This window comes from Rhinolophus ferrumequinum, chromosome 21, assembly GCF_004115265.2.
Source record: "Rhinolophus ferrumequinum isolate MPI-CBG mRhiFer1 chromosome 21, mRhiFer1_v1.p, whole genome shotgun sequence".
Lineage (NCBI taxonomy): Eukaryota > Metazoa > Chordata > Mammalia > Chiroptera > Rhinolophidae > Rhinolophus > Rhinolophus ferrumequinum.
This window is the reverse complement of record NC_046304.1, coordinates 42,514,967-42,530,474: the sequence shown is the minus strand read 5'-3', so window position 1 is coordinate 42,530,474 and position 15,508 is coordinate 42,514,967. Positions and strand designations below refer to the sequence as shown.

The 15,508-nt window shown below is 51.4% G+C and overlaps 2 protein-coding genes across 3 annotated transcripts; one reads left to right on the top strand and one right to left on the bottom strand.

Moving 5' to 3' along the window:
- On the top strand, positions 1-12,519 carry ICAM2 (intercellular adhesion molecule 2). 2 transcript variants are annotated; one of them, XM_033091121.1, is made up of 5 exons: positions 1-187; positions 7,208-7,312; positions 9,096-9,362; positions 10,551-10,871; positions 11,553-12,519. In XM_033091121.1, the coding sequence occupies exons 1-5, from the start codon at positions 181-183 to the stop codon at positions 11,738-11,740; spliced, it is 888 nt and encodes a 295-aa protein (XP_032947012.1). In that variant the 5' UTR covers positions 1-180; the 3' UTR covers positions 11,741-12,519. The 2 variants fall into 2 exon arrangements, with proteins under 2 accessions (XP_032947012.1, XP_032947013.1); XM_033091122.1 differs by having other exon boundaries at positions 9-187; positions 11,654-12,519.
- An 89-nt stretch (positions 12,520-12,608) lies between these two features.
- On the bottom strand, positions 12,609-15,087 carry PRR29 (proline rich 29). Its single transcript, XM_033091123.1, has 6 exons — positions 15,004-15,087; positions 14,599-14,674; positions 14,334-14,440; positions 13,152-13,375; positions 12,944-13,014; positions 12,609-12,749 (listed from the first exon to the last, which is right to left on the bottom strand). Exons 1-6 carry the CDS (start codon positions 15,061-15,063, stop codon positions 12,721-12,723), a joined length of 567 nt encoding a protein of 188 aa, XP_032947014.1. The 5' UTR covers positions 15,064-15,087; the 3' UTR covers positions 12,609-12,720.
- Positions 15,088-15,508: the final 421 nt, after the last annotated feature.

Genomic DNA, 15,508 nt, shown 5'->3' with positions numbered 1-15,508 from the left:
GAAAACCTAGCACAGGAAGCACGTGACTTCTGAGAAGGGGAAAAGGGGAGAAGCTTGAATTAACATACGCATAACCTGAGAGCAGCTGCAGCACGAGTTTCTCATCCACCTGTCACCTCTCAAGGTGCACTGGACCCCTGGCCACCCCTCCTTCCCCAGCACAATCACTCCGCTTAGCAGATGCCAGGTAAGGTCACTCTTCTCACATCCCTCTTGGCAGAGTGGAAAGGGTTTGGGACGGAGTGTCAAGGCCTCAGTTCTAGTCCCGTCCCCTACCTGGGCCTCTAGGAAGCACCAAGGTCAGAGGTTCCAGAGTTCCTTCTGGCTGGCTGCTCCCAGCTCCATGAAGCTCCTATCTGCTGTCTCTGAGTCCACGGGTCTTGTTTTCACTGTTATTTCCTGTTTTTGGCCTCCTGCTTCCTCTTGCTCTGTTGTCCCGGGACAAATTTAGAAGTGTGGAACTGCCTTTTTTTATCCATGGGCCCACATGGGTGTGACTTGGGCCATCTTAGTTGGACTGGAGCTGATATGTAGGAGAAGGGACCGCCTACCTCTGGGGATTGCATCTGGTGTTCATTCATGATGAGTCTCACTCCGTGAAATCCTCTAACTGAGGGGAACTTTCCTAACCTACAGCTTACGTTCCCGTGCAGCTTCCTCTTCTTTATAGGCATGTAGGACTTTCTCTTTTCCCTTTGTATTCTTTCTGTAAAATGTAATATGTGACATATGTGTACATTACATATACAACATGATAATATCATGAACAGCCCTGAACCCACCACGCAACACAAGCATGAAATTCACTAAATCTTTCTTTTTTTTTTACATTTTTTTATTATTAGATTCAGGTATGCAAAACAACATAGTGATTAGACATTTACACGCCTCACGAAGTGGTAACCCCAACAAGTCTACCACCTATCTGACACGGTACATAATAGCTATTACAATACCATTAACTAGATTCCCTAGGCTGTAGAAACGTCACTAAATCTTGCATCTACTTTTGTGCTACTCACTTCCCACCCAGACATAACCACCCTCCCAAATTGTGTATTTATTGTTTTCTTGATTTTTTTTTAGTGCTTTATCATAAATGCATGGCTATTTTTATTTTATGAAACAGTTATGTAACATTTACTGTGTGCTAGGCACTGTTTTAAATACTTAAAAATATTAGCTCTTGTGATTTGTTTAATCCACACAACCCTGTGAGGAAGGTACTATTATTGATCCCATATTACAGAAGAGGAAACTGAGGCACAGAGAAATTAAGTGACTTGCTCAAAGTCATACAGATAGTAGGAGGTAAGCCTAGGACCTGTCTCCTGGTTTCTCTAAGGCATATATCTAAGAGAGGAATTGTGGGTTATAGGGTATAAGAATACTCGTGCAGCTTTACAAGATAATGCCTGATTATCTTCCAGACAACTAATATACCCTCTCACCAGCAATTATAAGAGTTCCCATTGACCTACAACCTCTCCAACATTGGTTCTTGTTAGATTTTTTTTTAACTTTTGCCAATCTGGTAGATATAAAATGACATCCCATGGTGGTTTTAATTTAAATTTCCCTGGCTACTATTGAGTTAAATCATCTTTGCATTGGTTTAGACATGTTTTCTTTTCTCTGAAATATTTGCATGTGTCTTTAATGTAATAAAGCTGTCAGTCGTTTATGATTGGTGATTTTGGGATCTTGTTTAAGAAATCCTTCCCTGCCCCAAGAACAAAATACTATATTTTCTTATAAAAGTTTGTAAAGTGTTCTTTCACATATACGTCCTTAATCTAGATGGACTTGACTTCTACATTTGGTATGAGGTTAGGATATATCCCCTCCCCCTCCCCACTTTTTTTCCTCCCTATAGTTAACCAGTTGGTCAAGAATCATTTATTTAAGAGACCTTCTTTCCCCCAATAATCTACAATGCTGCCTTTGACACGTGTCAAAGTTTTATACAAATTATTTCTGAGCTCTTCATTCGGTTCCATTGGTTAGTTTGCCTACATCTACACTAATACCATATTTTATAATAAGTCTTAATATATAATAGAGCAAATACTCTCACTTTATTATTCTTTAGGGGTATTTTGGTCCTTTTGCTCTTCCATATAAGTTTTAAAATCAGCTTTCAATTTTCATGGAAAATCCTATTGGGAGTCATTAGAATTGTACTGAATTTGTAAATCAGCAAAGGGAGAATTTATAGTATTGAATCTCCTATTTATGAGCATGGGCTATCTCTCCACTTATTTAGATTGTATTTCATGTCTTTCAGTAGGTTTTATAACTTCCTACTATAGGTATTATATATGTTTTGCTAGATTTATTCCTATTTTTGTGCTATTATAAATGGTGTGGTTTTCTAATTATACTTTTGTATGTTACTGGTATACACCAAAGTAACTTATTTGGGGCTATTGATTTTATAGTTGGAAGCCTTCCTAAAAATCTCTTATTATTCTGAGTCACTTGTCTGATCATTCTATTAGATTTTCTACCCAAGGAATCATATCATATGAAAATACTGATGGTTTTGCTCTTTACCCATCCTTAGGCCGTTAATTTCTTTTTCTTTTTCTTATCTTACTGCACTGTCCAGGACCTCTGGTACCATGTTAAATATAACAGAAGCAGAGGTACTGGGCATCCTTGTCTGGTTCCTGATTTTAAAGAAAATGCTTCCAAAATTTACTCATTAAAAATGATACATATGTGTAAGCTTTTTCTAAGTTCTTTTTACCAGGTTAAGGACAGTTCCTTCTAATTTGCTAAGAGTTTTTATCATTGTGGGGACAGAGCCAGGAGTGCAGTTTCCAGGCTCTCGCCCTCACGTGGAAAGGTGCTGGCTCAGGTAGTAAATGGCCATCAACTGTGATTGGATGGCCATCAGCTGTGGCTAGTTGGCCGTCAGCTGTAACCAGTGAGCCACTGGCCACTAATGTAACTGTTGTGGCTTCACTAGCAGAAAATGGGGGCTAGCAGGAAGATGGTGGCTGAGCTAGCAAGAGCGGATTGCAGTTAGCAAGTGGGGTTGGTTGTCAGAGAGAAGTGGACAGCAGGTTGCGGATCGTGTGGCTTCTGCTTCCTGTGTCTCCAACCCAGCCGCCAGCGAGAATATAGTGGTATGACTCCCCTATCTATGGCTCCGTGGGTGTTCCTTTTTGGCCTCACCATGTCCTGCATTCTTATGTGGGGAGCAGGAGCTGAGACCCCGCAGGCCGCCCCGCACGACAGATGGCGCAGCGAGCAGGGTACGGTGTCGGCCAAAGCTCTCCGAAGGGCAATGGAGCAGTTTGTGCCTATGAACACTCAGTCTCAGGAAGACCAGGAGGAGCAGCTGCCCGAGAGCTGGACCCCCGTGGAGGGGTGGGAAGATGTGGACTGTTCCCCAACCAGCAGAGGCCGGAGAAAGCGAAGGTTGTTGCGGCCCTGTGAGCTGGGAAGTGCTTGCTGAGGCAGCCCGGATGCAGGACTTGTAGTCCCAGGAGGAAAGGCTTGCTGAGTCCTCTGTGGGAGCTGAGGGTGAGGTCAAGGTCATCCCTCACCCCCAGGACAGCCCTGGCAATGACTATGGACTTGCCAGGGAATGCCACTATGGGAATGGACTATGGGGAATTGCCTTCCATCCCTAATTTAATGGACCGCTTGATTGTTTGCTTGGGGACATACACCATGTAGTGGAACTGGTGGATGTTTGCTTTTGTGTCTTGACCGACCACCATCGAGAATATGTAAGCACCTTGACTGTGAGTCGCTGTTGTTCCAGCACGGTGCCCTGAGAGGCCCAGAGAGAGTGGCAGTGCCCTGAGAGCCCTGGCTGTGTCCAGGAAGTCTGGCTGAGCCCAGAGAGAGTGGCAGTGCCCTGAGAGACCCTGGCTGAGCCCAGGAAGTCTGGCTGTGCCCAGAGAGAGTGGCAGTACGCTGAGAGGCCCTGGCTGTGTCCAGGGAGACTGGTGGTACCCTAAGAAGCCCAGGAAGTCTGGCTGTGCCCAGAAGGACTGGTGGTGCCCTGAGAAATCCTGGCTGTGCCCAGAGAGCCTGGCTGTGTCCAGGATATTGCATTCACCTCCAGGCTCCTCGCGGAAGACGCTTGTTGCGTAGATTGTGAGACGAGACCCTGTAGGGGTGGAGTGTGGGGACAGAGCCAGGAGTGCAGTTTCCAGGCTCTCGGCCTCACGTGGAAAGGTGCTGGCTCAGGTAGTAAATGGCTATCAACTGTGATTGGATGGCCATCAACTGTGGCTAGTTAGCCGTCAGCTGTAACCAGTGAGCCGTTGGCCACTAATATAACTGCTGTGGCTACACTAGCAGAAAATGGGGGCTAGCTAGCAAGCGCGGATTGCAGTTAGCAAGTGAGGTTGGTTGTCAGAGAAGTGGACGGCAGATTGCGGATTGTGTGGCTCCTGCTTCCTGTGTCTCCAACCCAGCCACCAGCGAGAATATAGTGGTATGATATGACTCCCCTATCTATGGCTCCGTGGGTGTTCCTTTTTGGCCTCACCATATCCTGCGTTCTTATGTGGGGAGCGGGACCAGAGACGCTGCATGACACCCTGCATGACAATCATGAAAGGGTGTCAAATGTCAATTCTTTTTTTCTGGATCTGTTGAGATGATCTATGTTTTTTCTTCTTAAATCTGTTGATAGAAGTTTTTAGTTTGAATGCCTTCAGAAGCAGAGCCTGGAACAAGGACTAAGGTTCAGGTAGGTTATTTGGCAGGTGATTCCAGGAAGCAGGGAGAAAAGGAGCAGGGAGACTGAAACAGGGAAAGGGGAAAAGCCAATTTAAAGAAGCGTGATTCATGACGCAGCTGTAGGCAAGGGTACTCAATTCTGTTGGGACCTCTGATAAGCCTACAAGATACCACCCAGAATTGCCCACTGGAAAGAAGGAGGCTGGAGCCCATATCCACAGCTCCTGTCCCCTCAAAACTAGGGTATTTTCCCACATGTCTGGGAAACACTAGCCCTGAAGAAGACCGTAAGGCAAAAAGCAAAAAGAAACCTGGTATAAACTTGAGATGGAACACTGGCAATATAAGGTCATTCTCGCTTGCGTGAAATTATCCACTGTAGGTACAGCTGATATTAGAAGAGGGCAGAAACGATGTGACACAGAGCACCCAAGTTTACTATTACCAATGTAATAAACAATATTTATAGGTTTCTCTATTGTTAAACCACCTTTGCACACCAAAGATAAGCTCCACTTGGATGTGATGTCTTACATTTTTTATACACTGCCAGGTTTGGTTTGCTAGTACTTTTCTTATATTTGTTGCATCTATATTCATGAGTGAAATTGGCTTCTAATTTTTCTTTCTCATCCTATACTTGTCTCATTTTGTTATGAAAGTTGCACTGGCCTCAGAAAGAATTAGAGAGTGTTCCTGCGTTTTCCATTCTCAGAAAGAGTTTTTATAAAATTAGAATTATCTCTACTTCAATTTCTGTAAAACTGTCTGGACCTGGTATTTCTTTGTGGGAAGATTTTTAATTACTGATTCAATTTTTAAAAATAGCTATAGAACTATTTGGTCTTTTTATTTCTTCTTAAATCAGGTTTGGTAAATTATATTTTTTCTCGTATTTGGTCTACTTTGTTTCATATTTCTTGGCATAAATTATTTACAATCTTTTAAAATTGTGACAAAATACACATGACATAAAATGTACCATCTTAACCATTCTTTTTTTGTCTGCTTCGTTATTTATAGTTGAGAGATGTGTATTAAAATTTCTTGCCATGTTGGTGGGTTTTTTCTCTTTGTAGTTCTTTGAAGCCAGATGCTTAAGAACTATTATAACTTCCTGGTGAACTGACTCTTAATTTAGGTACTCATTCTATTCCTCATATTTTTGTCTTAAAAGTCCTTTTAGTCTGATATCAGTAGTTGTGTTAAGTACATGGTTTTGCGACCAATCTCTAAAACATACAAAATAGAAACGACCCATTAAACAACGCCCCACTTCCCCTCCCCCCAGCCCGTGGCAACCACCATCCTTACTTTCTGTTTCTATGAATTTGTCAAGTCTCCTTTTTAATCTGTTAGTTATGTTCCCATTTGCATTCCTAATAATTATTTGGCCTCAGCAGCCAAAGAGAAAGCCATGCCCTCCCCCTGCCCTCCCAACCCAGGAGCGAGGTTGGCCTGAGCCTTAAAAACGCTGGGACTTCCCTTTGAAAAGGCCCCATCTGGGGTTCCTCTGAGAAAGCTAGAAATCTTGCTCCCCTCCTCCCTCTCCTAGGCCCCGCTGGTCCCAGGGGCTTCTAGCTATAACTGGAGCATTAGAAGGCTGGATGTGTCAGGATCAAAAGCCTCCGGGCAAGGGCTTCCCCACCCTCTCACCTGCTTCTGGGGATCCCTGCAACAGGTAACAAAGCCTTCTAGAAACACAGCGCAACTTGTCAGGCACTAACCCCCTAAACCAAGGCTCCCTGCCTGGAGTGGGTTGTGGAAAACCCCAAAAGCCAAATCCCCACCTGGAAATGGAGGCTGGGGATTTGGACTACAGCCAGACTGACCCCCATTACCTCTGTCTGTGTCTGGGTTGCTGGAGACTATTATGGAGGCATTTCCTGAGGCTGTGGGTCTGAATTTGTCCCTGTGACAACTGAGTCAGAGACAGGTTGAGGTTGAAAGCTGAGCAGGGTGCTAAGGTTTAAGTACACTTGTGCTGGGCAGTTAGCCAGAGCACCTCCAATTCCTGCCCAGATTTCCCTAGAAAAGCCCAATTCTACCCCTGTTCTGGACAGGTCCTGACTTCAGATATTCTCTTCCCAGAGAGGATGCCAACAATGTGTCCTATGAAATTTGGGGTTCCCCAGATCCAGGACTTGTAGGCCTCACTACCGTCTGTGCCCACACAACATACCAGAATCCTGTGTGCGTGCATGTCACACACACATGCACATGTCTGTCCCCACCGGGACACTCATCACCACCACCCTGGCCCAGCACAGGAGCATGCCTGGAAGATCAGGTCACGGCTTTGCTTATCAGCAGCTTTCCGGATTCCTCTGCCTGGATTCTTGCAGGCCTGGAGCCCTGGGAGTCCCGCCTTCCATGAGGCTTTCTGAGGTCCGCTCATACAATGAGAGGAAATGCGGTCATCAGCTCCCATTAGGTGGGAGGTCCTGGGCTGTGGTTCCAGGCCACCACTCCCTGACCTGCACCCTCTGTCTTTTTCCAGGCAACCCTCGGCTCTTCCCCGCGAGCCTGTGGACGCTACTGGAGATGGCCCCTTATGGTTGCTGGGGCCTGCCCGTGGCCCTTCTCACCCTGCTCTGCTGCCCAGGTGAGCCAGTGCCTGGGGTTACTGATGTGGCAGGTGCCAGCCCAGAGGGTGGCCACCTGCTCTCCTGACTTTAGGTGGGGGAGGGGGTGCTGGCCCCGAAGTCTCCAAGGCTTTGAAAACAGTAGCCACCTGCCATGGATACTGTGCCAGCCTGGCTTCCCCGTGACCCTGGGCATTGGGTGGGGGTCTTGGCCTTTTGGACAACAGGCTGAACAGGCCCCATAGCTTCATGGTGTGTGCATGTGGCAGGTTGTAGAGAATAAATGGTGGGCCGGGTGGGGGCCTCAGGAGGTGAAGGGATGCTAGGGTTCAAGAGAAGGTGAGGGCATGCCCCAGCTGCTCTGCAGATGTGGCCTAGGGAACAACAGGGGACAGCAGAGGGCCTCACCCTCTGGCTATCCTCAGAGTGAAAATGAAACCTCTTCCAGTGGGTTAAAGAGATTGTGATGGAAAATGCCACCATGTGCCAAGCATTCTTGTTTTGGACAACATGCAGTTGCTTTTAAAGCACTATCTCATTGAACATTCACACCAACACTGTGGGAAAGAGATTACAAGCCCATTTCAAATATGAAGAAACAGGCTCAGAGAGAGAAAGCAACTCGCCTAAGGTCACATAGCTGGTACATGATGAACTCAGGATTCAAATCTAGCTCTATGTACCTGCAAAGCCCCTGTCTTGCCACTTTGATATGTATCACGATCTGAGGGCTGAGTGAGGCATGTGGGTGTAGTGCTAGCACAGCACACAGGCTGGGCCCAGCTGTTGGGATACAGAACCTTCTTAGTCATTGCTGAGTTGGAGGTGAGTGCTGAGGGCTCAAGCGTCACGAGTCAGACTTCCTGAATGTCTGTCACAGGGCTAAGCACAATGGGAAACAGGACCCTGCCTTCTAGAAGTTCCAAAACCGCTAAGGGAGAGTCAGCACAAATAGTACAAGGGGTCATTTGCAAGGTGGTACCACTTCCTTTCTGACCTCCTCCCCTGCTTTTTCCTCGCTGAGGTGTTCCTTAAACACAAGCACACTCCTGACCCAGGGTGTTTGAGCTGGCAGTTCCCTCTCCCCGAACACTCTCCCCCAGGTATCTGCAGGGCTCACCTCCACCACCCTCGAGTCTTTGCTCAGATGTCCTTATTTCAGTGAGCCCTGTGCTGACCACACTGTTGAAAATGGCAAACCCACCACACTCTCTCTGTCCTTTCTGAGGCACTTACCACCATCAGATAGGCTGGATACTTCACTCGTTTATTATTGTCTGTCTCCTTCACCAGAATGTGAGCTCTGCAAAGGCAGGGTTTGGTCTGCTTTGTTCACTACTGCAGAGCGTAGGACAGTGCCTGGCACATAACACGTGTTCAGAAAGTATTTGAGGAAGAAAGGAAAGGAGGGAGGGAAGGGTCGACCCCAGGGCCACGGCGGCTCAGAAGACACAGTCCACCTCCATCTTAGAGCAACCTTCATAGAAGAGGACACGTTAGGGCTGGGCCTTGAGGGTCGAGTAGGAACCCTCTTCGTGGGGATAGAAGACATACATGAGACTAATCTGGAAGTGATGGACTGGAGGAAGGGCAACCAGAGGCAGGGAGACAGCCCAGGGGCAGCCTCCTCAGTCTAGATGCAAGACAGTAAAGCCTGAGCAAGGGTCCAGGGTCAAGGAGCTGAGGAACCATCCCTGGCCTTTCTTCTTGGGCCCCTCCCCCTTGACCAGACTGCCAGTGGGGGGCTCTTCCATTGGGCAGGGCGGCAGGGACATTTGCTGCCCAGTGTTTCTGGTCTTCCAGGGTCTGGGGAGAAGACGTTCAAGGTATACATGTGCCCAGAGGAGGTAGTGGTGAAGCGTGGAGAGTCCCAGAAGATCAACTGTAGTACCAGTTGTCCCCAGCCTGAGGCCGGTGGTCTGGAGACCACCCTAAGCAAGGAACTGCTGCATGAGCAAGCTCAGTGGAAGCTGTTCTTAGTCTCCAACGTCTCCCACAACACACTCATGCATTGCTACTTCACCTGCGGCGGGAAACAGATGTCCAAGACTGCCAACGTCAGTGTGTTCTGTGAGTGCTCCAGGGTCCCTCCCCCAGGGCAGAGGCTGTGTCTACTGAATGGCTGCAAAGCTATTCTGTTACTGCCCCTGGGTGCTTCTGTCATGGCCCCCACCTCCCTGCGCTCCTGGGGTGACAAGGAGCAGGACCCAGGCCATGGCCTCAGAATCTGCTCATACTCTTCCCTCGCCGCCTTGAACCTGCTGGCAACCCTGGTTTTGAGGCTTGCTCAGAGGAGGGCGATCCAAGCAAGGTTGAAACAAATCTAAAAGTCCTTTCCCACGCGGTACTCAGTCTCCTCCCAGCTCAGTGGCGGCCCCATCACTGGGACATCCCCGGGATGAGTAGCGGGACACGGTCAGGAGGGCTGGCATGCTCCCCAGTGGTCCCTTCACCTCTTTGAGAGACAGTTGAGGAGCCACCAGGTGTTTTTATCTTCTCCTGAGAGCCCCTGGCAAATGTGGGACCATCACACCCACACATCTGCCCAGGAGCCATGAAGACCTTCTGGATAGGCCAGGATTCTCTCAACATCTCAGCACCAAGGGTATCACTGGGGGTCCTCCCCATTGTGACATCAGTGGATCAAATGAATAGCAAGGTGTCCCAAATCCAACATATCCTGGGGTAATGGAGGCCAGGTATTCTAGTTCAAAGGGGACTCCAGGCCACCGCCCAGGGCCCTGTTTGAAAAGGGATGGAGGTGGCTGTGAGCCTGATCCTACATAACTAAGGCAGGTAACTCCAGCCCCACTGCTTATGTGACAAGCGCACAGTTCATGGCCCAGTTCCAACAAGCACTCCTTTCTAAGTCTCTCTGAGCATAATTACCCAAGTGTTTCATTTTTGAACTTTGTCTTCAATTTCTGGAGAGGAAGGAGGCAGATCCAAACATTTATGTCTTTCTAGTTGGCTGTACAGTTTCTGGACCTTCTCTTTGTCAACACCTGACCACCTCCTCTCTTGTCCATTACAGAAAACATCATGTCTGTAAAACTGCCACCCAATACATCCTTCCCTGTGCACTGCTTCCTTCTTCCTCTCTTTACACTGTAGAGCAGGCCAGGCCCCAGCCTACTTCTTCTTCCACAAATTTAGCCAGAGACCTGAGAACACTGGTAACGGGATAGTCTTGGCTGGGTAGGTCTGCTGGGATTGCACCCCCATCCTGGCCAGACCTCCCCACTTTCTCCCCTGCAGACCCTCCAAAGGAAGTGCTGCTGAAGCTGCAGCCCACCTGGGTGAATCTGGGCGGATCCTTCACCATTGAGTGCAGGGTGCCTGATGTGGTACCCCTTGAGAAACTCACCCTCACCCTGCTCCATGGCAACAGAACCCTGCACAAGAAGACCTTTGCGGGGGCGACAGCTGGCCTCCAAGAGGCCCTAACCATACATAACACCACGGCTCACAGGGAAGACGGCAACCACAACTTCTCCTGCAAGGCTGAGCTGGACCTGAAGTCTCTCGGCCAGAGCAGCATTTGGAAAGTCTCCGAGCCCCAGATGCTCAAGGTCCATGGTGAGGGGGAGCCCCCCCGGACAGAGGGAGGGAAGGAGAGGGCACTCATTTTTGGCCCCTGGGGGGGAATCAAAACCTTAGTGCACTCTCTGCCAGCTCAGGGGCCCCACACTGAATCCCGAGGGTCCCCTCTTCCTCTCCCTCTTCCCTAAAGCTCTGTCCAACTCCCCAGCATCCAAATCCCCCGTGTGGACCCGGACTAGTTGTTTGGTCATTCCTGAGTTGTGTGCTCTTGACCAAGTCAACCTCCTCCCTCTGGCCGTGGCTCCTCTCTACAATGAAAAGTTTGACCTAACTGACCCCTAAAGTCCCCTGGAGCTCCACTGTTCTTTGACTCTTGATGGCCAAGGCATTCTCCGGAGAGTTTGGTAGCTCACTCAGCTGTGCCCAGGGAGGGATTGGCCTGGACCATGCCACTGCCCGGGCCATGGTGTCCAGCAATCACATGCTGATGCCAGGGGATGGTGGTAGGGGGACACCTGCCCTCACTGTCTCACAAAGTCCTGACTGGTGGCCTGGACCCCGGCTTACCTTTCCCCTAGACAATACAGCATTTGCCACTCATCTCTGCAACTGTAGGACGGACAAGCGTGGGTGGGGGGGTGCGTGGGCCTCCACTCTCCCTTGGGACCTGGCACCCAGGACCAGAGGACTGCTAACCACTGTCCCTTCCTTCCCCAGTGCCCTGGCCAGACAACCAGATGGTCATCATCATCACAGTTGTGTCAATGCTACTATTCTTATTTGTGACATCCATCCTGCTGTGCTTTATCTTTGGCCAGCAGTGGCATCAGAGGCGGAGAGGCGTCTACGGGGTGCAAGCAGCGTGGAGGAGCCTGCGACGGGCCTACCGGGTACAGGCTGCATGAGCGGTGTGGCCACCACCACGGCAGCCACTGGAACTCAGTGTGGCTCCTCAGGGTTGTGGTCCAGCCCTGGCTGAAGGACTGTGACAAGCAGCAGAGGACTTGGGAGAACATTTCTTTTTCTAGTCTGAATACAAACAGCTGGACTTAATCCTGTGCCTCAGTGTCTCCTCCTGAGAGAACACTCAGTGGCCGGGAAGGTGACGCATCAGGCCTGGATGTTCTCTCCCCGAATGTCTCCTTGGCATCCCTCTACCCACTCCTTCACAGGGGCCTTCCAGAGCCCCGGCCAGCTCAGGCCTACGGTACCCCCAGGCTGACCAGCCCAGGCACCAGACACCCACCCTCATTGGGCCCTGAGTGACAAATTCCTCCAGCGGGAGGGCTAGAGAAATGCACCTGGTCTGGCAGGGAAGGGCAGAGACCTTCTGTTCCCACATGCGCCTCCAGGAACTTGGGCCACTCCCTGTCGGAGCAGGGCATGGCCAACAAAGCCAGCTTCCTGGGTTGAGGGTGGGGGCCCGAAGGGAACTGGATCAGCTCCAGGACCCTCCCACTCAGGACTCTGCCCCATCACTCTGGGCCTTTAGAGAATTGTGGACAACAAAAGCAGTCCTCTCACCTCCTGCTCCATTATTAGGCCAAACGGAGACCCTGCAGCCTTCCCAGAGAGAGGGGTGAGGGCAGGAGGTCTAGGGTGTTCTCCTGGTGCAGGCAAGAAACAGTGGGGCAGCATTGGGTTTTCATGTGGTTTCCAGGCCCTTAAAAGTGCTCTAACAAGCTCTTAAGAGGTCAGATGTGTTCAAGGTCTTCGTGGTGTGGCGATGGGACTGATTCACCGGGAGGAGAGGGCCTGCTTGGTGTTGAGGTGGGAGAAGGGCTGCCAGGCGTGGCTGCAGACACTACAGGGGTACTTGAGGGCTCCAGGGCTGTCGCCAGCCTTGCGGTGAAGCTGGTGTGGGTCCCTGGGCCAGCGTCTGTCTTCATGGTAGGCTCTCAGCATCATAATAGTCTGCGGGGAGACAGCACCTTCATCTTGACTCCCTCCTACCTCAGTGGACCCCAAGGAGAGAAAGGGAAAGGGACAAGCCAATTGCCTGCAGAGGTGACAGAGGTAACCCCCCCCCCAAGGGAATATGACCCTCCTGGCCTCCTGACCCATTCCTAGGCCTGGGCCCTGATGCCCACCCACCCACCAGCCCCTACCTGAAGCCGGGGGTACATCTGCACCCACAGTCCCTGTGGCACTGGGGGGTGGGGGTGGTGGCACAGCTATACTGAAATGGGGACAAGAAAAGAAATAGCCCCATCAGAAATCGCCTCTGGGGTTTTACCCACAAGTATCTCTTTCCCACCCTCAGCCCCAGAACAGGGCCCTGGCAGCACCCAGAACCCCCCTCTCCCCATCACTTACACCCCCCTTTTCCTGGTGGGAGGGCGGGGCTGAATCCTGGAGGCATCCTGCAAGTGGGGCTGGTGTGGGGGAGGGGAAAGGAAAGGCACTGGCCAGGATAGCAGCGGGCCCAGAGTGGACTCCGGGCAGGGCAGGTAGTGGTGGTGGAACTCCAAAGGCCCTTCCTCCCAGCCTTCCAGCTTCTCTTCCTCCTCACACTCCTCCTGCTGAGCCTCCAGATAAACCTGGAGATTGTGAGAAAGGAGAGGGAGATGGTGGTACACGATCGGGACCTCCCGACCCCGACTCCTCCGTTGCTCTAAATTGTTTCTCCAGAGACACATCATCAAATGGCTACCGTGTGAGCATTTACTACATGCAAGCAAGGCACTTTGGAGACATTTATTCCTTCTTTTGCAGGTGGGAAAACTGAGGCTTAAAGAGCTTGAACAATTTGTCTAAGGTCACCCAGCTAATAAGAGGCTGAGCAGGGACTGGAAGAATCCAGGTGTGACTCCAGAGCTGGGGTAGGAGTCCAGCAAGCTGCCCCTGGCCTCACCCCCGGGCTTGGAGCCACCTATGCCCCATCAGTGAGGTGGGGCACTCATCCCAGGGCCCCCTGAAGGCCTGGGTTTGAGGGGCAGCAGTGCTCCTGCCAGCCTGATGGTGAACATACCCCTCACCTCCTCCAACCTTCAGAATCCTACCTGGTTTTCAAGAGCTGGTTCTAAGGCCACCTGCTCCTCCAAGGAGCTTTTCCTCATCCCCCAACCAGGTGAGCGCACAGGTGGTGTACCTCTCCTGTGCCAGTCACAGCCAAAGCTGCCTTGTATTCACAGTCATTCATTTATTCATTCACTTGTTCAACAAACATCAGTTGAGCCCCTGCTAAGTACCAGGTACCCTGCAGGCCCACGGTACAATGGTGCTGCTCTGCTGGGCCTGCAGTCCAGTGGGAGGACACACTGCAAGGACCCCTCCTTGTAAACAAGACCTGAGTGATCTGGATTTGGGGACCCCCACCATCACCCGGTGGAGGCTCACATGGGGCCTGGCACATAATAGCTGCCAGACAGATGGATGCTGGGCGGCTTCCCGCTATTCTGTCGCCTGGTCCTTTATCTCAAGAGGCTACCCCAAATGGATCCCCACCTCTGGACCTGCCCGCGGCGGGCCCCAGAGACCCACCTCTAGCCCACGCACCTGAGGGAGGCGGGAGGCCAGTGTGGGATTGAGCGCAGCTGCCAGCAGGCGACTCATCAGCAGCTGGTGCATCTGCACGTTCTGGAACATCATCAGCTCCAGCAGGTCTAGGGGGCAGGGGTTCAGCAGGCCCGCTCCAGGCCTCCCCACACCCTCTGTGTCCCCCCCACACACCCAGGTCCAGGGCGCCGAAGGGGTGGGGGGTGCAGCTCTGAAGCCCAGACACTGTGCTGGGGCAGAGAGGGAGGGAGCCTGAGTCTCTCACCTTCTTTGACACGACCCCGCTGCGGAGGTGGAGGTGGGACGGTCCACTGGAGGGGCTGCAGGACGGTCACCCAGGGCTGGGGGAAGGGGAGACTCAGTCAGTCTAGGAAAAGAAGGGATGGGGATCCAACCTCCGGCCCTCTCCTGCCCCCTCTCCCCGTCCCCGCGAGTTGCCCTCCTAACCCCGTAGGGACCGCGTTCATCCCTCTGCGCACCCATGGCCTCCCTGCCAAGTCTCTTCTCTCTGGCTAGGATCGCTTTCCTCATCCTCACCACTCCCTCCAGAGTTCGCCACCTCCCACCCCACACCACCACCCCCTCCCCCCCAGGGATGGCTCTCCAACTCTGCCATTGCCCCCAAGCCTCCCAGGTAAAGGTAGGCTCTGCTCCCAGGCTCAGCCCTCACCGTCGGGGCAGCACTCTGCGGTGGGGAATGACCCCAGTTCCCTCCACTCCCGGAGGCCATGGCCGCTTCCTTGGGTCAGGGTTACCTTGGCGACACCGGAGACGCCAAAGTGTCTCACGCATGCGCAGATGCCCGGCTCCAGGTGCCTGGAGCGTTCGCATTAAGTCGCCACCTTCTGGTCTCCTCTCTCCACCTTGGAGGACACGGGATCCCCAGGACCTAAACCCCAGGAGGCCAGTTTTTCTCCCGAATGTCCACCTCCAAGCCCCCTGCGCCGGGGCTGGGTATCACAACTCATTCCTCCCGGCCACTCCCACAATACCCGACGTCGCGGGGGCCTGCGCTGGTTAAGTTGAACGAGTGAGTGGCTGGGGAGGCCGACCCTAACTCAGACAAGTTTTCAGGTCCCAAAGCTCAATTGACTGGGATAATGAATTAAGCAGGAATAGAGAATTCTGCTCGGCCAGAGGAGAGGGGCAGGTGAGTGAGAATGGCAGAGGATCTG

Excerpts from the sequence above, each read along its gene's own strand:
- ICAM2 (XM_033091121.1), top strand. Across the intron at positions 9,363-10,550 it reads TGCCAACGTCAGTGTGTTCT|ACCCTCCAAAGGAAGTGCTG; the intron begins GTGAGTGCTCCA and ends TCTCCCCTGCAG. Across the intron at positions 10,872-11,552 it reads CCAGATGCTCAAGGTCCATG|TGCCCTGGCCAGACAACCAG; the intron begins GTGAGGGGGAGC and ends TTCCTTCCCCAG.
- PRR29 (XM_033091123.1), bottom strand. The coding sequence starts at position 15,063 with ATGGCCTCCGGGAGTGGAGGGAACTGGGGTCATTCCCCACCGCAGAGT. Across the intron at positions 14,441-14,598 it reads GCGGGGTCGTGTCAAAGAAG|ACCTGCTGGAGCTGATGATG; the intron begins GTGAGAGACTCA and ends CCTGCCCCCTAG. Across the intron at positions 13,015-13,151 it reads CCCACCAGGAAAAGGGGGGT|TATAGCTGTGCCACCACCCC; the intron begins GTAAGTGATGGG and ends TCCCCATTTCAG.